The sequence below is a fragment of the Boleophthalmus pectinirostris genome, unplaced genomic scaffold (genome assembly GCF_026225935.1).
Source record: "Boleophthalmus pectinirostris isolate CB_2022bp ecotype Guang Dong unplaced genomic scaffold, ASM2622593v1 HiC_scaffold_16, whole genome shotgun sequence".
Taxonomy (NCBI): domain Eukaryota; kingdom Metazoa; phylum Chordata; class Actinopteri; order Gobiiformes; family Gobiidae; genus Boleophthalmus; species Boleophthalmus pectinirostris.
In genome coordinates this window covers 15,546,077-15,565,933 of record NW_026571095.1, presented here as the reverse complement: position 1 = coordinate 15,565,933, position 19,857 = coordinate 15,546,077, and the positions used below count along the sequence as shown (strand labels likewise).

The 19,857-nt window shown below is 39.4% G+C and overlaps 3 protein-coding genes across 3 annotated transcripts in view; 2 read left to right on the top strand and 1 right to left on the bottom strand.

Annotated features, from left to right (window-relative positions):
• LOC110158939 (receptor-type tyrosine-protein phosphatase S-like) overlaps positions 1-6,541 on the top strand; it is a 78,499-nt gene extending 71,958 nt beyond the window's left edge. Inside the window, exons 30-36 of the mRNA XM_055151717.1 lie at positions 90-375; positions 978-1,156; positions 1,488-1,614; positions 1,697-1,822; positions 2,632-2,786; positions 2,902-3,037; positions 4,056-6,541. Of these exons, the coding sequence (XP_055007692.1) occupies positions 90-375; positions 978-1,156; positions 1,488-1,614; positions 1,697-1,822; positions 2,632-2,786; positions 2,902-3,037; positions 4,056-4,124 (1,078 nt within the window). The 3' untranslated portion in view covers positions 4,125-6,541. The remainder of the gene's footprint in view (positions 1-89; positions 376-977; positions 1,157-1,487; positions 1,615-1,696; positions 1,823-2,631; positions 2,787-2,901; positions 3,038-4,055) is intronic.
• A 1,686-nt stretch (positions 6,542-8,227) lies between these two features.
• Positions 8,228-14,188, top strand: LOC110158670 (GRAM domain-containing protein 2B-like). Its single transcript, XM_020923191.2, has 13 exons — positions 8,228-8,363; positions 8,699-8,830; positions 8,924-8,975; positions 9,777-9,846; positions 10,116-10,219; positions 10,288-10,374; positions 11,965-12,036; positions 12,109-12,171; positions 12,243-12,339; positions 12,419-12,478; positions 13,051-13,144; positions 13,224-13,331; positions 13,533-14,188. Exons 1-13 carry the CDS (start codon positions 8,323-8,325, stop codon positions 13,546-13,548), a joined length of 996 nt encoding a protein of 331 aa, XP_020778850.1. The 5' UTR covers positions 8,228-8,322; the 3' UTR covers positions 13,549-14,188.
• A 9-nt stretch (positions 14,189-14,197) lies between these two features.
• On the bottom strand, positions 14,198-19,648 carry LOC110157950 (alpha/beta hydrolase domain-containing protein 17A-like). Its single transcript, XM_020922351.2, has 6 exons — positions 19,501-19,648; positions 18,761-18,841; positions 18,113-18,561; positions 17,683-17,877; positions 17,305-17,484; positions 14,198-17,191 (listed from the first exon to the last, which is right to left on the bottom strand). The coding sequence occupies exons 3-6, from the start codon at positions 18,556-18,558 to the stop codon at positions 16,966-16,968; spliced, it is 1,047 nt and encodes a 348-aa protein (XP_020778010.1). The 5' UTR covers positions 18,559-18,561; positions 18,761-18,841; positions 19,501-19,648; the 3' UTR covers positions 14,198-16,965.
• Between the last annotated feature and the right edge of the window lie 209 nt (positions 19,649-19,857).

Genomic DNA, 19,857 nt, shown 5'->3' with positions numbered 1-19,857 from the left:
GATACTATAGTTTTTGTAAGGATTTTTGTGTCACAGTAACATGTCTAATATTTTAGTTTATATTTCATAACAAACTTTTTCACCTTTAGTGCTGGTGTCGGTCGGACTGGATGTTTCATTGTCATCGACGCCATGTTGGAGCGCATTCGGCATGAGCGTACAGTGGACATATATGGTCATGTGACTCTGATGAGGTCACAGAGGAACTACATGGTGCAGACAGAGGACCAGTACAGCTTCATCCACGAGGCCCTGCTGGAGGCTGTGGCCTGTGGGAACACTGAGGTGGCTGCCCGGAGCCTGTACTCTTACATGCAGAAGCTGTCCAAAGTGGAGAGTGGAGAGCATGTCACCGGCATGGAGCTGGAGTTTAAGGTAACCAATGCACCTTTTTTTTTTTTTTTTTTTTTTTTTTTTAATCTACTCAGTCTCCACAGTAGTAGTTTTAGTACTTGATTAGTCATGATTATTACACTGGCAAGCCACTAAGCCACACCATGTTCAGTATTTTGACAAACACCTTTGAGCTTTTGTGGTAAGTTTTTGTACAAATTTGGTCAATTCCTCCTAATGTGGTTCTAAAATCTGTGGAACTGAATATTCAAGATCCCGGACTAAATAGTGGAAAGTCAAACCAAACCAGTTCCAGCTTCTTGTGTATGCAATATAAATATGCTGTAAATAACAGTGTGCTTGTGGATTGGTCATGGTCATGAAATTAACACAAGCAGTTAATATTTGAGTGTTTTCATTAAACTCATCAGGCTCATCCTTTGAAGTGCTAAATATGATTACATAATGTGATTTTTTAAACAGTTTGTTTTCAATCATTTTCTGAGCTCTCAGATATATTGCCCCATTTCACATTAGCCAACACATGCAAATGAGCCTAATTTAACCTGCATCTCAGCAAGCATAATCAGTTTTTCCACAGAGCCACTGTGATCACACACGCTTGTTCCCTTTCCCATTTGCAGCGTCTGGCGAACACCAAAGCCCACACATCCCGTTTTGTCACAGCCAACCTGCCTTGCAACAAATTCAAGAACCGACTCGTCAACATCATGCCCTATGAGACCACCCGTGTCTGCCTGCAGCCAATCAGGGGCCTGGAGGGATCGGACTATGTCAACGCCAGTTACATAGATGGATACAGGTATGTTGCAAACACTAATATGACCTGACCCCTTCGTCCTCTTATGATAGCTTGACGAGTGACCGGATTGGATAGGTTTTCACTGCAATGCCCCCTCCTGTCTCGTCCAATCACGTCTGTCATCACTGTGTACACATTCCCGCTGCTATGGCCTCAGTGAAGGGACGTATGGGGCATTGCTTGTGATGATTCAGCTCCTCACACTAGTTATACATGCATGTGTTTTGACTGCTCCTGTATTTGGCCTCAAGCTTAACTTGGGTGAAGTTTAAGTCCTGACTAAGAAGTAAGAAGTCAGTGGCTTGATACTTGTCTTGTAATGTGTGGGCAGGCAACAAAGAGGCTACATCGCCACGCAAGGTCCACTGGCTGAGACCACAGAGGACTTCTGGAGGATGCTATGGGAACACAACTCCACAATAGTGGTCATGCTCACCAAATTGAGGGAGATGGGACGGGTATGGAAACACACAAGCACTTTTATATCACTTTGCTCTTGGCACTGGGTCCTAATGATTGTTTTCTGTTGTGGTCTCTCAGGAGAAGTGCCACCAGTACTGGCCTGCGGAGCGCTCAGCCCGGTACCAGTACTTTGTGGTGGATCCCATGGCGGAGTACAACATGCCTCAGTACATCCTGCGGGAATTCAAAGTTACAGATGCAAGAGTAAGTTCAGTGTGATTCTTTGACTTTACAGACTCTGGTCAGCTTGATGTCCTGCTCCTTCTGTCAGCATTGTTAGGAGGCAGTAGTGCAAGGCATGTCCTATCGACCACTGCAGTTATTTATGTGAATATGTGTAGCACCACAGGTTAGCCTTGCGCTATCGACAGCCTGCCCCCCACATCACTCATCCATTGTGCTGTCTCCACCTTATGCCTGTTTGCTGATGTGTGCCCTACGCCAGTCATAGATAACTCAAGCCAAACCAGGCCTGTCCTGACGCCACTTCGACAGATGCTGTATTGATCCCCATTAAAGGGGAGTCAGAAAGGCTGAGCAGAAAAGAAGAAATGTAATTGCTTACTGAGTGGTTGACAGTAGAAGACGAAGAGATGTTACAGCTCAGAGTTAACCACAGCCACTGATTCAGGGTCAGATAACAGTAATCATTAGATGGAGCAGGGATATTGCCTGGCAGTCTTTCTCCTAGTCAATAAGGCAAGAAAAAGCTCTTTCAATGGCCTTTTGCTGTAATTACTTTCCATAAAAATTATTCATGGCTAATGAGTTTGCTTTACATAGTTACTAGATGTAATTTACTGTTTTGTTAATGATAAGCAAAGAGCCCCAGGTGCAATAAAAAGGGGGGTGGGATGCTGTGAAATAATCTCATTTATAAAATGGAACAATTATAAAAACACAATACATAAAGCTGAATAATAACATTGTGCTTGTATGTAATCAAATTCTCATTACAATTAATGTTAAAAAAGTAATTACTATGATATATTTTTATGTTTTTTATCTTTTAGGATGGCCAGTCTCGCACAGTACGCCAGTTCCAGTTCACTGATTGGCCAGAACAAGGCGTGCCCAAATCTGGAGAAGGCTTCATAGATTTCATCGGTCAGGTGCATAAAACAAAGGAGCAGTTTGGGCAGGACGGTCCCATCACTGTCCATTGCAGGTAATTACAATGACAATTATAAATCAGTGCAGCTGTGGAACAGTCAGGGTACATTGTATACTACTGTATACTACTGTAAACTGCAGCTGATAGTTTTGGTACTTTCTTTCTTCAGCGCTGGTGTGGGGCGGACAGGTGTCTTCATCACTCTGAGTATTGTTCTGGAGAGGATGCGTTACGAAGGGGCCGTGGACATCTTTCAGACTGTCAAAATGCTGCGCACTCAAAGACCAGCCATGGTGCAGACTGAGGTAAGCACAGTCACAAGCCCTTTGATCAGTATGCTTCAATTTAGTGACTGCATTAATTACACGAGATTCATAATGTGTGTTTAACCATGAATGTGATAAATGTATCACTGCGAGTTATTTACGGATTACCCATGGAGAATCAGACCTGTATATTGGTAGTACCAATACTATGCATAGTAATTGTTGCACACTAGAGTTACAAATATAGTATGTTTAAAGGTGTACTATGTACATTTTTCATTAGGGTTGGTCATCTTAAACAGCACTACTTTACATTCATTCAGGTGGTTTTATAGCTCAAAATTACCTAAAAAACAAGCGTTCTGACTGTGAGCGAGTTTGTCTCTCAATAGATCTGACCTGTAAGATAGAAAGGTTTAATACCATACTGTGAAACATTCCAGACAAAGCATTACATATCAATGGAGAGCATGGAAAGCGTTTGATGGGCCCTTCACCTTTAATGCAGCTTTGAATATACTGAAAAATAGCCAAGATGTTTTAATACAATTTTATTTGTCTTGCCAAAAATAAATATAAATTGATTCAATACTAATTATATTATATGTCACAATATATATTAGTTTAATAAGAATTTTAATCATTGCCATTAACTATCACAAAATTATAATATTTTTTTCCTCCAAAGGCTGTAGTCTGCTTCTAACTATATGTTTTCACTGACTGAGGACTGGCTGTGGATCTCTCTATTAAAAAAGATCAAGTGGATCATTGATGATTAGAAATGATCTATCATGATTAAATGTCTGTTAATGGCCAAATCCTATACTGAAATCTAACTTGTAATTACAGTATATTTTAACATTTTTTCCATTGAATTTTGTGCTTTGATTACATTATGCCCCTTCCCCCAGTCTTTAAATACTCTCTAGTGACTAATTCATTAAATAATAAATTACACCATTAACTTCCATTTGCATTTAACACTTATTAATATACATTGCCGTATACATCAATATTAAAGTATTATTAATAACTGTTCCCTCTGTCCCCACAGGATGAATACCAGTTCTGCTATCAGGCTGCTCTGGAGTACCTGGGTAGCTTTGATCACTATGCAACGTAGGCAAACAAGACCACCATTCCATCTATCTTTCCTCTTCGAAGGAAACGTCAGAGAGAGTGAAAGAACGAAAGAAAGACAACTCGAAAAATCTGCGAATATTGAACTTCTTGGAGCAAAGAATCAAAGATGAATCCTACACCTACTAAGGACAAAAAGCACCAACACAAACACAAGCAACAAGATTTCTGTGTAGCGCCCACACTCGTCAGACGGCTTCCTCTAGGGGGCTCCACTGAGATGTATTTGTGGGTGTGGAGACTGTCATGTGTAATCCATATACTTACCTCAGTGTTCCAGTGTGAAGGACTTACTATAATACATGTGTGTTGTGGTCAGCTATCTACAATATGAAACAGTGAAATTACAAGCGGCTTCAGAACAGGAAATATATGTGTATAAAAAAGCAAACAAAAATACAAAGAGCCTGGATATTTGCTGCACCCTGAATGGGCTTTTTATCCTTAAACTTTGTAACTATGGTGAACTGAGGGGTTGTTAAGGTGGACATTTCTATATGTGTTCTTGCGTCTCTTTCTGGTTTTAAGCAGATGACTAGGCTGAGAAAGAGATCACTAACTAACTCGCCACCTTGAAGACAGAGGATGCTTACTTACAGCACAGTGCCAAGAGAAACCCTACTATGAACTGTGGCCTATGAGAAGAGATGGCGCCCCCTATCACCCCAGCGTAACACAACACCTGTGGCAAGACAAGAACAACTCAAGCTGGCACGGGAATCAGTTCACAAGTCCAAGGCAAACATCTGGCCTTGGGAGACATGTTAAAAGTCCATTGTACCCTCAACAGGGCTCAGATTTGTTGCCCAGTTCTATTCCATCATTCGCTCGCTTGCTATTTTGCTCTAGTCCTTGTTCATCCTCAAGCTCTTGATGTCAGTCTCATTTTGTTTCACTATAGCAGGGGCTCATTTAAAGAGACAAATGACTTGCACCAATCCAACAAAAAAGTCTATCACACACACAAAAAAAACATTTTCTTTCTTCTCGTGAATCAAAAAAGCACTTCAGCCTATACAGATTAAAGCTGTAATTTTATGTTTGCCTTACACCAACTGACATTTTTTTTAAACATGCTGCTTACTGGTTTTCCTGTGTCGTGTGCAATATTTTCCTCGTACAGTATCTGAATCGGAGGCAGGACTTACTGTCTGTCTCTGAATTATCAAGAAGCATAGCCACTTTTGTAGGACATTTATGAGCAAATACTATTCAAATGACCTACCCTCCCAAATCTTTACTCAGAGCAGTTGATGTATCCCTTTATTACTAGAACCACTGCACAATGCTTTTGCTAAATGTTGTTATGTTACATACACAGATCAGGCTTTAACATTATGACCATATCTCTACAGTATATCAAGGAACGAAAGGTTTTAATGCACAAAATACGCAAGCCAACAGTTTTTGATAGTAGTACGATAATGATGATAGTTTGATGATTGGCGCATTGTCAGCACAGCAAGTGGTCGTGGTGTTAATGCCTGATTTGTGTACAGTGGGTCCCATGTGGTGTTTTAGGAGCACACTGGTCAGATTTTTGTACATAACAGTCGGCCATTACAGTCCCTTACAGTACAAGTACAGTCTGAGCACAAGATATTACGTACATGGGATCAAATGTGTCGTAGTTCTAATCGTCTCAAAAAAGCCTTATTGTTATCTTTGTCATATTTATTTAATGTCTTTAAATATATTTATGAATTCATTTTGTTTTTACTAATGTTTGTTTTTTATTAATTTATTTGAAAATATAGCAAATATAACCAATAAGATGTCGTTTAGTTGGCGAGCCATTGTTAAAGTGTATTGTCATTGATGTTTTTTTTTATATTTTTAATGGCAGTTTTGGTGCTTTTTTATTTGCTATGCCCTCTGTGTAGGGTGCTATTTGATACTGATGTCTGTTTAGTTTAGCAAGAGATGTACATTAGACCAAGGTTTGCAGTAGTTTACAATGGTGCCGTAAGGACGCTCCCCTCAACATTCTTTCACCAGTACCTGAGGTGTTCTAGGGCATCAGAAAAGCTAGTTATTTAGAGAATTGTTGGTAAATAAACCTCAACAAGGGGTTACTATTTAGTTTGCTGGGAAGCACATGGTAGCAAGTGTATTTTTCTGACAGAGAACGGGTGAGAAGTGCCCACATTTACATCCCTTGTTTAAAATCTGAAATTATTCTAGTATAAAAACTGTGTGTGGTCCAGAAGTCTTGACCGTGTGTGACATATATCAAATATGTTATCTCTTCGATTTCTAATAATTATTGTGTCAAGAGAAATATTGTGGCGCACACGCATACAAGCTGCATAAAAGACGTGTGGAGGGCCAGCTCTGGTGATGCCATCCCTTTCACTTCTGTACCTGTTCTTTCCTTTCAACTATGGATGTAGATATTGTACCTGGACTTGTATTAAAAGCAGGATGATTGGATATACAGCAAACATGCAGTGACTTTGGGTGTTGTTCTTTCATGGGCCACAAGATGGGGACAAAACAATTTAAAATCACATTAAATCCTCACAGTAAAGTCATTCATGTTTTACACACAAACACACATAAACACAAAAACTTTACTCGAGCAAAAGTACTCTCAGAGTAATGGGTGATCAAAACATGTATTTAAGTAAATTGTATACCTAAAGAAGATTGGAAATGTTGGAACTTAGTTCTACAACTGCTACAATAACACTTCTGTGGCATATGCAAAATTATAGAGATGTTTGGCTAGTGAAATTAGAAATGCACAGATGTGCACTGTAATTTCTATCAGAACTTTGTGTCTTCTTATTATGTGGTGCTTTTGAGTGGTTCTGATTTGTTATCAGAAGCCACATACACTTTACATTCATACATAGTAGATGCATTTTTTGTTATAGAAAACTCTACATACTATAGTACAGCTATGATTGAGATAGTTAAGATTAAAATAAGATTAAAGGTCTTATCTGGATTCTGCAACGTATCAGACAACAACAAACTCAGGTGACCTTTGTAATGGTTGGACAATGGGAAAATGAGAAGGCATCACCACATCAACCAAAGGAAACACGCTCACAACAAGTACCTAGATAATACATTTAAAACCATTAAATGTCACTTCTATTGTAAAACCTGCATGATCATCTTACACAGACAAGAATCCAGCAATCATCGTATCTCACATAGGCCTGTTTGACCAGACAGCACAAACACCTCACTCCAGCAAACAAACCGAAACCATCCTCCACAAACCTAATATTTGCACCTAAATATAGACCAGAGAAATACATTTTAGTCATTACTGTATTATAAACACAATTTACAGTGTTATATGATATCCAAGTTGACCATCATTTCCACATGTAGAATGTAGATTCTTCTGCATCTTTGTTTCAAAGAGCCAGTGTAATCTGAGTTGCTGCAGGCAGAGAAGATAAAGGGCATAATCCTTCATGAGCTCTGGGTTAACATTGACAGTAGGTGTTCAATGTGAGAAGCCTCTGCACCGGAAACAAGGAAAATGACCTTTGAGGACATTTGCATTCTTATTGTGCACAATTCATCAGGACCTATGCCTTTAGGTATTCAATACTTCACCACTCAACCAGACAGTATGTGTTTAACCCGAGGACAAAACACAAAGATGTGCATGTATTTATAACACTGCAAAAGCAGTACTTTACAAATAGTTGATTAAAATAGTTTGTATTCAGAAGCTGGCCCCGTTAGACCCTTGACAGGCCTTGGTGGTTTCAAGGGCCCGCCAACTAATAACCGTCTAGATAAAACATTTAATTGGTTTGGACTGTCCTTGTTCCAATCAAAATCCAATGCGCCACAGAAAGCGTTTCGACCGCCTCCACGTGCACCTGATGTCTATCGCTGTGGGCTGAGCGCGAGACACACCGACCGCACTGCCACCGCACCGCACCCGTCCTGCGCGTAAGGGCACGTGTGCCAAACAGGAGCGCGGCGGCATCTGTTTGCGTTCACTTGCACTTGTCACTGATTGGTCAGATTATATCATTGCCACGCCCCTTGATCTGTTCGAGCGCATGTACATGATTTCTGCAGTGATATAGTCGCATTCACTTTTGGTTTGGATTAGTGTAACTAACTCTAATCTGTAGAACCAGATTCTTTGTACTAAATAGTGCTTAAACTACTTCTTCCCTGATTCAGCCTACTACACCTGCTAAATGAGTCTGAAGAAAAGAAAGTTTTCCCTGGACAGCTCTGTGTGAGTATAAACTGGCTTTTTGAAACCTTTAGTGCCAAAAGTCAAGTAAATCCAGTTATTCTCTCAACACTTTTGCTCATACACTACTGAATCCTATTACTATTGCCTACTGCAAAGTTATTGTTATAGTAGTTGTAAGTATGTTTACTGGATCGCAAAATGACATTTCATTACAATAAAAAATGTTTATAATATAGCAATGGGCAGTTATAATACAGTAGCTGTCATCACCACTTGAATACTACTACTACTGCTTAAAACTATAATATAACCACAAAACACAATGATGACATGATATAATGTCACTTCTCCGTCTTGGTTTGTGGGGGCAACAGTCTGGAGGGAGTGGGTCTGACCAAAGGACGCAGGGGCAGTTTGAAGAAGGGCCGACCACAGCAGAGTCTGGATGAAGCTAGACAGCACATCCAGGAGCTCAACCAGAGCCTTTCAGCAAACACCTTCAGCAGGTACAGTATATACTAGTACGATAATGCAAGACAACAATACAAGAAACAAGCAGGTTTAAAACTAGATTCAATATATTTCTTTGTTTTCCCCAGGGATGACTCTATCGCTGAGGAGAGCTTAGAGGGAACTGATGTTAACAGCAATGTAAGACCTTTGCTTTTATAAAAATGTTTGATAGTACCTATACTAAATACACCATCACTGCATGTATCATAGAAACCAAACTGATCTTAATAAAATTATATATTATATAGTTTACATTTATTTATGAGACAGGGACACAATGTACATTAACCTGCATGTGCATGTTTTAGGTTTATTTTTAGGTTTTTTATTCAGAGCACATCCTTAATTTAAAAAAAAAAATGTTAGGATGGAGTTTCTACTAGTGTAGTGATCTACTCGTAGCAAATTCATTTTTAGCTAACCTAAAATTGGCTAAATTGCTTTTTTCCCCTTTTGCATGAAAAATTATTCTCATAGTACAAATGTGAGCTTCATCTTCACAAACAAATCTCTTCTTTGGCCTCTCCCTACTTGTCTCCATGGAAATATTGTTCCTTTGGCTATAATCTTCCACATTATTGCATAAAATGTATTTATTGCTATAGGGAGAATGCTCTGAAGTTTTACTTTATATTTCCATGGAATCCTGCAGATGACATGCCACCACTAGAAAGTTACACTGTATTGTTTTAAACAGAGTATTATTATTTATATATATATTTTTTAAGTACAACCAGTAGCTCCTGCACTGTAGAATAACCTGCTCTGTCTGAAACAAATACTCGACTGTGGTCCTAACTGAATGGAAAGTCTATGATGCATGCAGCGCTTTATCCCATTGTATGTCAAATTAAATGCTATTATCTCATCAGCCAGAACCTGCTCGATGCCCATTCCCTCACATTTGATTAGACTAATCACCAGAGCATTTCCCTGCAGATCCTCAAGTACAACAAGAGCTTCCACAAACTGTTCCCAGAGATTCCTGATGGAGAGAGCATGAGCCACAGTGAGTTCATACAGGGTCGGCCTCTCTCCCCTCACTTATTCACTCATATCAATTCACATCACATTGTGTCCTTCCCGCGGTTTGTCTCTAATGCCTTTGCCAACTGATTAAGTGCTACAAGCTGCTCAGTATGCCCAATGGCTGTCGCTGGATTAGAAGCTATACAATGGTTTTCATAGTGAATTATTCAGCATGCACGCCTCCTGTTGTTAGGGCGACATTTTGAAAACAACGTTTGTTCCATTCTTAAAACTGCGTGTTGCTTGCAGCTTTCACCTGTGCTTTGCAAAAAGATGGGCTCTATCACGGGAAACTATTTGTGTTGGAGAACTATGTGTGCTTCTATTCATCTGTGCTGCTTAAAGAGACAAAGGTAAAAATACAAAAAAATTTAACAATACAAAAATATATGATTTGTTTTAATACTGCCAAATCTTACAGGTGGTCATTCCTGTGTCTAATGTGAGAGAAGTAAAAAAACACCATTCAGCCATGTCTTTGGTCATTCAGTCTACGAATGGAGAAAAGGTACGGCAAATCACTAACGCTGCCACATAGAAAAGTAGCTTCAAAACAATTTATACAATACATTCATTGGTAATAAATTTGATTCAGTTTAGGAAAAGTAATAGGGGTATAAAGCAAAAGGCAAATATGTACTGACTGGTGGAGGGTCCACCACCTGCCTATTTCCACAATGAGATATTTTGACTTTATTCAGAATGTTCCAGAGTATGCATTTAACTTATATATCTTGCACTTATTTAAGTGTGTGCTTCTAATTTGCTCAAAAATAGAGGAGAAAGGCATTCTTACAGTGAGCAGGGTCACCTGCCACCCAGGAGGCATTTCCTGCTTCTTTCCATGGATTTAGATAAGTTTAAACTATGGCACATTTCAGACAAAGGATTAACATCTCTATAGAGACATGCAGGTGGCAGATGCTCTGCCTGAAAAGTTACATAATGAATACTTTCTTAAAGGTGCACTTTCATCTTGACTGTCATTTTGCCAGTCACATTGCATGATTTTGAAATGTGACTCTTTGACCCAGTAAATAAAGATAGTTAGAGATTATATCACAAATATGTTTAAACTGATAAACCCATGTGTGGCATGCAATATTTTGGTACAGTTACGTGTGATTCTAATTCCTTAAATGCGTCTGGCCAACTAAGACATTTTAACATATCTCTAACCCTGAGACTAGATCAAAATACATTAACATTATGATTCAGTTAAAGATTATATTAAAGATAGAGAGGTTGTTAGAGGTTGTGGCACTTTGTCTGTCCTACAACTATCTATGATAAACCTTTCAGGAATACACAGAAGAATTTAATCAGGGAAGTATGTGCTGTAGACAATACAAAGTAAAGTCTTGAAATTACAAGCTTGTCTTGCAGCTGTTCTCCAGGATATCAAAACATTTACTTTTGTATAAAGTGTGCCAAAAATAATTTAAGGTGTACATTCTTAACTGTCCTCATTTGAACCCAGTCCTGGACTGGACTTGATTTGCTCCAATTCTAGGCCTAGTCTAGTCATGGGTTTGGTCCCAATTTTGATGACGTTGCAAATTAATTAAATTTATAATTGTGATTGAAATTATTGCTCATTTTATTTACAGAAATGTTGTAGTCAAAAATACAATGAATTAACGTTTGTTGAGAATAATATGTTCTGCCCCGTGAAACCAGTTGGAGCAATTGTACAGTGGCTTTGAAAGCTAAAGTGTCACAAAACACAACAGTGACAGTGAAGAAATAATTGTTTGAAATAATAGTTATTTCAGTTATGAGCCAATTAAACCTGATTATGATTCACTGAATGTGATGATTATAAGGCAGTGGCGGTTTTTGCACACTATACTCAGACAACACCTTCTGAGCACACATTCTTCATCTTGTAATAATTAACTATAGTCTAGTGTTGAGCTTACCCTGTCCCTATGCAGTTAGCTGGCTTCACACAACAAAGTAGCTAAGTTGTATACCCTTTGGATTGCTTCTTAAGAACTGAAGCTCAAAGGAAAGGAGGCAGAACTTTTTGTTTTATGTTCACTTCCTCCAAACTGTCTACTTTCTAACTTTGACCTGCTTCTTCTTTTCCTGCCAGTACTTGTTCGTGTCCCTTATGAACCGTGGGATGTGCTACAAACTCCTCCAAAGTGTCTGTTCACATGCACTAGTAAGTCCATTTATTCCACCATAAAGAGTCAAAAAAGTGTAAAATATAAACAATTATGTAATACCATTGCAGGCAGAGAGCACCAACAGTAGCCCACGTGTCTCATCTGGAGAAAATGAAGTTGATTATGATGTGGTGAGTCAGCCAGTGTTACGTTAAGCATATGACTAGCCAACTATAATGTCTGCATTTTTGGAATGTGCTAGATCTCCTCCAACTCAAGTATGGAAGACAGTTTTGATAATCGTCTAAGCAGGGAGAACAGTATCAGTTATGATGACTTTCCAGAATTTCCTCGTGAAGGTAGGCTTTGAAAACCTGAAATATTATCTGTGTAAAAATCACTCTTTTTTTTTTTTAACATATCACTTCTCTGCCATAGTTCAATCAAGACTGACTCCCCCAAGTCAAAATATCATAACAGACCAAGGAGGCAACAGAGGTATGGCTAATGTGACCATATACTGTATATAATAAAGTCAGATTTTAAAAGTAAAAATCAGTCATTAAAGGGCCCGTATTAGACCATTTCCTGATCTATGCTGTGTTGTTTCCTCATCACAAACAAACCTGGAGTTGTGTTTTGTTTCATTCACATGTTTAACACACAAACCTTGAGTTCTTCTCTCAGAACAGAAAACACTCTGTTCCACCTTGTGATGTCATGTGGTAATACAGGAAGTCCTCCACTGTGTTTAACTCCATACACCTTCACTAGAAACATTTGGACAATTTTAGGCCTGGAATTGCCCATCTCTACTGAACTCAATGTAAAAGTAGCTGTTAACTTGAAAACTACTGCTTCATTAAATCACAAGGTGGAGCAGAGCATTTTGAGCTTTGGAGAAAGACAGACTAATAATAATAAAGGATTACTCAAATGTGTGAATGTAACCAAACACAACTCCAGGTATGTTTTTGATGAGTTGTAACATTCTAACATGTTTAAAAGTTTACAAGTTTGCACAGTCAATTATGTAAATATTGGACCTTTAAGTATTTTGTAACCTGCAGGGTGGATTACGAGAGCAGCCAATTGTATTACATCATTCTTCATCATCAGTGAAATCAGAAATGTCCATGTTCTCTTTTATGCCTACATCATACTGTAAGTGTAGTGTGTAAGTGTACAGTATTTGTATAAGTATACGTATATGTTGGCTCATCGTCCTGATATTTCCTTTTAGAATACTGCTGCTGCTTTTGGCCTCCGGCTACATTGGCCTGAGGATCATTGCTTTGGAAGAACATCTGACCTCTCTGAGCTCCGTTGCACCAGCGTCACACTATACACAGTAGGTCTGACACTGGCATAATCACTGGTCTAAGGTGCTTTAAAAAACCATTACATCCTGATGAGATAAAGAGTCGCCCTACTGGTTTTAGCACCGCTGATAACATTCCACTTGTCACACCCAAACGGCTTGTTTTGTATAACTACACACTGTAACCAGAGCCTGGAGTCTACAAGGAAATGAACACTTTGTCTTTTTCAGATACAAGGAGACATAAGCAGCATGAGCACAAGAACAAGGCTTCAAGGACCTCCATCTTTTGACATAATCAATCCATGTCTAGACAGTCTCCCTTTAGTATTGTAACGCGGAGCCATGGCAACAAACTGTACAAAGCATTAAACTATTTATTTACAAACAAAAAACCACTGAGTTAATACCACTAATGTTGCAAAATTGTACTGACTGTACATCACTCAAATTAGAATTTACCAAATATTTGTTTTTTGTTTAAAAAAGAAAAAAAAAAAGCTTTCCTGTGTGGAGCCATATGGACGCAGTCAGCCTGAAAGCCTGTTTATTTCTGGCCCGTAAAATGCTGACTGAGCACAGCAAGCAGGCTGTCTGGCGTTTGAATGTCATTTTATTTTGAATGGACAGACCATTTCCAGAAGAAGGCAGGATTTTTTTTTTTCGTGTAAAGGATCAATTAGCAATATTATATGCATTTAAATTGCCACAGAAGATAACATTTTAGGCCAGCAGAGGGCAGTCACGGATTGAGAAAAGAAATGCTTCAATGGAAAAAGATTTAGCCGCTGGCCTCATTTTAACTGCCTGTTTAATTATGTAATTAGACATGTAGAACATCTTTTAATATTCTTTTAAATGTTTGTACATTAAAATGAATCAAGTCATATTCTTACTTTCATATAGAAGTGTTTTTTTTTATTTGTCGTCGATAAAAAGGTCAAGATTTCGTCCCATTAATTAATATCATTACATCATATTCTCAGTTCAAAAAGCAACATAAAATTACAAATAATACAAAGAATAGAATAGGTAAGTACAGTAACCATATAAACAGTTCACTAATGTAGTCTAGCCCTGCCCGCTGTCCATGTCAAACTCTAGCACAAAACTCAATACATCAGTAATAAAAAAATTAAAATAAACGTCCCATTTTTAAAAAGCGCATTATTATTATTATTCCAATGCCATGAGTTTAGTTTGACCCTCACATAGAATACATATTAGAGCTTACACCCACCCTTTACTTGCTCTTCAAAACACAATAGACATGCATACTGTTTTTTTTACTGCTCTACCCCACACCCCACCCCACGAAGAAACATTCAGGGCCAGAGGAGAATATAACCATAGTGGTGAATCAAAATGTTAAGAGACCCCCCTCCCCAACCCCCCTTTTTCTCTCAGCCCCATAAAAAGTGGATCCAGTGGTTTCCCTGAAAAAGATGGTAACAGATTTCCATTTCTTAAACATAGTGCAGAATGAGGATGGACTGTTCTCCCTGCATGAGCTGATGAGCAGAGAAGTACACAGGCATCTTGTTCTCCAAAAGAAGTGGAGCAGCCAGATCAGTGCTACTTTAAAAGGTGCACTATGTAACTTTTCTAACTGAGGGTGTACCATGTGCTTGTCTCAATGGAGATGTTATCGCTTTTCCCAAAATGTCTCACTGTATGGCATTAAACCTATCCATCTCCAGGGAGACAAGAAGCAAGTGACACCACCAGTTACAGGTCACATCTGTGGAGAGGATCGGAGTACAAACACGTGTTTTCAAGCTATTTTTTCCCAAATAAAACACCTGTAATTGAAACATAAGATAGGTGTAACATTCCAGGCAAAGCAATAACATGTACACTGAGACAAACAAGTGGCAGACCCCTGGAGGAAAAGTTACCTAGTGTACCTTTAATGTGTGTCACCTTAATATGACCACTGTAGATCACTGAATGTACTGATGTGCTGGGACCACATATATTCAAGTTTACACCTCTGTTAGTAATGTTACCATGGGAGGTATCCATGGACTATCTATTCTGCTGGCCCACAATTGTCAATTACAATGAAAAAAAAAAACAAAATAAACAAAAACAAAAACAAAAAAACACACAAACTTACATCTTATACCCTTATTACACTTTGGATGCTTTTTACAATAGTGCTGAACTTAAGACCTGCTTTTTCATGCTTGTTCCAATATATATATAAACATGTCAATATACTGCACAGTACAGTATATGTTTGTGTATGTGTGTACATGATTGTGATGATGTGCAAAGGTCTTGTGTGGTGGAACCCGCACCACACCAACAGTGACAGGCTCAAAGATGAGAGCGTCGTCCGTACGATTTGGGCCACAGAGGTTAGAAACAGAGCTATGATGTCACTGTCCTGGCGCCCAATCAGAAATCACATTGATACTCATCACATTTTACATGTATGGTTCTAAACAATCAGTCTATGGCCCTACGCTACGACAACACACAACATGATCACCTACATTAAGAAATATGCTTGACAGATATGACTGCAACTGGGAACGTGTGCAGTAAGACTATAGGGAAGCCAATTTCAGATTAAAACAATAGCTTTCAATTCGCATTTTAGAAAAGTGGATCAAGTTGTCTTCTTACAATTATATCCTCCAACTGAATGCTAAAAACAGCTGCACTGCATTTGAGACTCAAACTTGGTCTTGCAAACACCTGTTGTTTCCAAGACAGCAGTTATCAAAATCTCAGTAAGAAATAAAACCCATGACTTTCGGTTGTGTAAAACTAGCAATATCCACAGTGAGGACCTATTTACTTATCAATACTAGAAGAACCTGTGACTGCTTATCCATAAAGCAATAGCGCAATTACTTACAACTGGTGAGTAATAAAAAGCAGCCAAGGACAAATGGACGACATGGATGGTGGCCATTTTATATGGTTCCCAGCAGTAAGAAATTAGCAGAATAAAAGCAAGGAGAGGCCCATCAAGCTAGGAGTGTCTCAGACAAGTCTCTGTATGTCCACTTTAACTGACACTAAAGAGGAACACAGTCTAGAAGGGAGGCGCCTAGAGTTCAAAGGTCGATTTAAGCAGAGAATTAGCGAGGATGACACATGCTTGACCAATAGTTAGTCCACTGCACAGGAGTTAAGTGGTCAAGCTGTGGAGGTATTCTTATACAAAAGAAAAAAACTAAATAAAAATAAAAAAAATACACCATGATTTAAAAGTCTCCATTACACCTTCCCTTGATGCAGCGCTCCAAGTCATCAGGAAGTCCTTCATGTCACATAGATAGCGTCGACACAGTTACAGTTAATAGTGATATGATTTTACACTTTCATTCATAGCAGCATTCACTCATAAAATGACATCTGTGTGCCTTTGGACAAAGCTGTTACTTTAAAATACATTAAAGCTGTAATTTCACTGGTAGGAGATGTCAAATGCCCCATGAAAAGTAATGACGATATTAATCTTAGTGTATGTGTACATTAAAAACTTGGTTGTAAAAGATTTTTTTAAAGTAACATAGAGTGCTACTTTAAAGACACACAGATGTGACAAATCAAGCAGAATTCCCTTTAGACACTCGTTCCACAAACATACCAGTATCACATCTCGCTCTCAGGAGGCTGTAAAAATGCAGAGGCGGCAGTTTGTTTTTCAGGCGTGTTGTGCAGCCAGGTCCTGGTTGATGAAGCGCCGTAGTCGCTCCAGGTACTGGCTGTAAAGTTCTATGTCGTTATGCCCTGCCCCCTCCACCCACAGTGGCTCCACGGCTTTGGGACACCGCTCAAACAACGCCAGGCCGTGAGAGAAGTCGATCACCTCGTCCTCTGTACCGTGGATGATCAGAACTGGAGACGGAATTTTGGCCACCTTCTCAATGCTAGGAACAAATGTACACATTACAAAAACCTTCATTGCAAAACTTTTCTTATCTTAACCTTTCCGACCTTTTAACTGCTTAAATATTGTGTTATATAAGGAGAGAATACTCACTTGGGGAAGGCATCAAAGCAGTAGGTTTTCTTGGTGTCAGGGAAGGCCACTCTCATCCCAGAGGTGAGTGGAGAGTGCAGAACCACAGCAGCACACTCAAAGCGTGAGGCCAGGTCCACTGTGGGCACTGTACCGATGCTCTGCCCATACAAGATGATGTTCTCAGGGCTGATGCCATACCTGCAACACCAAATGACTGCTAACTAAGTCCTTCATATATAGTATTATACATAGCATATTAATCTTAAATTCCAGTTTAGCTATGAAAAGGATAGTTTGAACAACCACCACATCAACCATTTTAAATCCAATCAAATCCACTGTCAATATTTTTATGAAACTGTCAACAGAGAATCAAGAAAGTACAGGGAATTATACCGTGAGCGCAATGCATTCCAGGCAGCATCAATGTCAGCATAGAGGTTTTTCTCTGAGGGTTTGCCAGTGCTGACGCCATATCCCGAGTAGTCGTAGGAGAAGATGTTACAGTTGATGCGTGTTCCTAAACCAATGTAGAAACTGCTCATCTGACCAAGGTCTACAGCGTTACCATGTGAGAACAACACAGTGAACCTGGAGAGTCAAGCAAGAAGGATAAAGTCAGTTTAATTCTACAGGTTAAAGAAAGCACCAGCAAGCTTACTACTAAATATTGGTATTCATTTTCATCATTTAAAAAATAAACACACTGATGGTTTTATCACAGCAATCACTTATACTGGTCTTTCATACTGAATAATGATGATAATAAAATGCAAGTACACAGTAAAACCTTCAGTTCCAAGTTTGTTCAGACTTGTGGACTGACCTGGCATTGGGCGCACAGCGGATGTACATGCATCCCACACGGTTGCCTCTGCTGGAGCGGGCCAAGAACACATCAGTCACATCCAGTTCTCTTTGGGAGTACTGGAACTCTGCTCTCTCCGTGAGATGTAGCTTCCACCTAGGCTCACCGATGCTGGTGCTGGTACCTCCACCTGCTGTGCTGCCACCTCCCCCTCCTCCCCCCCTGTCACCTCCCCTCTCGCTTCCACTTCCAGCCCCCAGACGTGCGCGCAGCCCTGGAGCCCCCAGCGATGGCAGTGCAGGCCCCGAGCTGGTCTCAGTGGTAGAGATTGGAGTGGGGTCCAGATCTGGGATGAGGGCATAGGTGGGCTCAGGAGGGAGGAACGCCAGTTTGGCTGCAATGCGGCTGGGGCATGGCGGGCAGCAGAATAAGCAGCATAACTCCCGTATGGACAAGCCGTTCATTTTCTGGGGAGAGAATAAATCAAATGAGAAGATGGGTTAAGAAAGACACATAACAACAGCGATGCTTCTTGTCAATTATACAAAGATTGATTCACCATTTATGGGCTTATCAATAATGGATTTGTAGTGCTCAACTTTCCAATGTTAACTGATGTCAAAGCACCCAATCCCATATTTAAACATAAAGAAGATAATGCTGTACCTGAATGTGAAATCCCTGGCCTTTGAAAAGGGCATAAAGCAGCACCAAGGCTCTGCGCTCCAGTCACTGAACCAGCCAGATCTGTAGAAAAGAAAAGTATAGAAGACATTACTACTCACCCTAACTCTACACCGTGTGGCATTTTAACGCTTTCACTTTCCCTCTGAACTTATAAGTCAGCAAACTTAAAAGGGTGAATTAGACTCGCCGAACCACACTAAAATGTTATCACAGTCAAGAAAGAGGCCATGACCCGGATGAGCCACGATCCTCAAGACCAGTGATGATATGTGTTTACATTTCATCGCGCGAATTAGGGGCACATCAATTATAATGTATCAAAATGAAATGTGTTTTATTAACTTCATCATTCTTATCACTCTCAATTCTTTTTCATTATGGAGCTACACCTTAGTGGGGTCTGGTCAAGAATGACTAATTAAACACCCCCTCAGCAGAACGACAGGGACACTGAGGCTAATCGCGGCTACAACCCAAAATACAATAAAACCTCTGATACAAGCCTTTTGAGCCGAAGTAAAAACGAGTTCCTTCTATCAGCACAGATGAAACTATACACCAATGCAATTGCTGATATGTTACACGTTTCAAAATAGAAATATCTTCGGTACACAACATCGAATTATGAGCAATTTATCGCCAGCTACGGCTAGCAGAGCGAACAGCTAGCGGTGAATATCACGGTAGCACAACTAATAATTCAAATACTATAAACCTACCGATTTACAAATACTGTGTAGACAGACTGGTGTGTATCTATGGGTACACACGAGCAGCGCTTGACTTCGAAAACCCGCCGTATTTCTTGACATAGATGGTTTCCTCAAGCGTACAGACAGATATCGGTGGCTAGCTAAAATCCATTGCTACTAGATTTTTTTTTTTTTTTTTTTTTTTTTTTTTTACAACTGCGTCCTACCAATTCCGGAAATGACGTAGAAACGTGGCGCTTTAAAATTCTGCTCATGTTTTTATGTTTCTGATGACTTTTTTAGCATTACACAATATAAAAAAACATTTAAATTAGTAAATTTATATTTTGTGGCATAAAAGCAGCAGCACCAGAAACATAACTA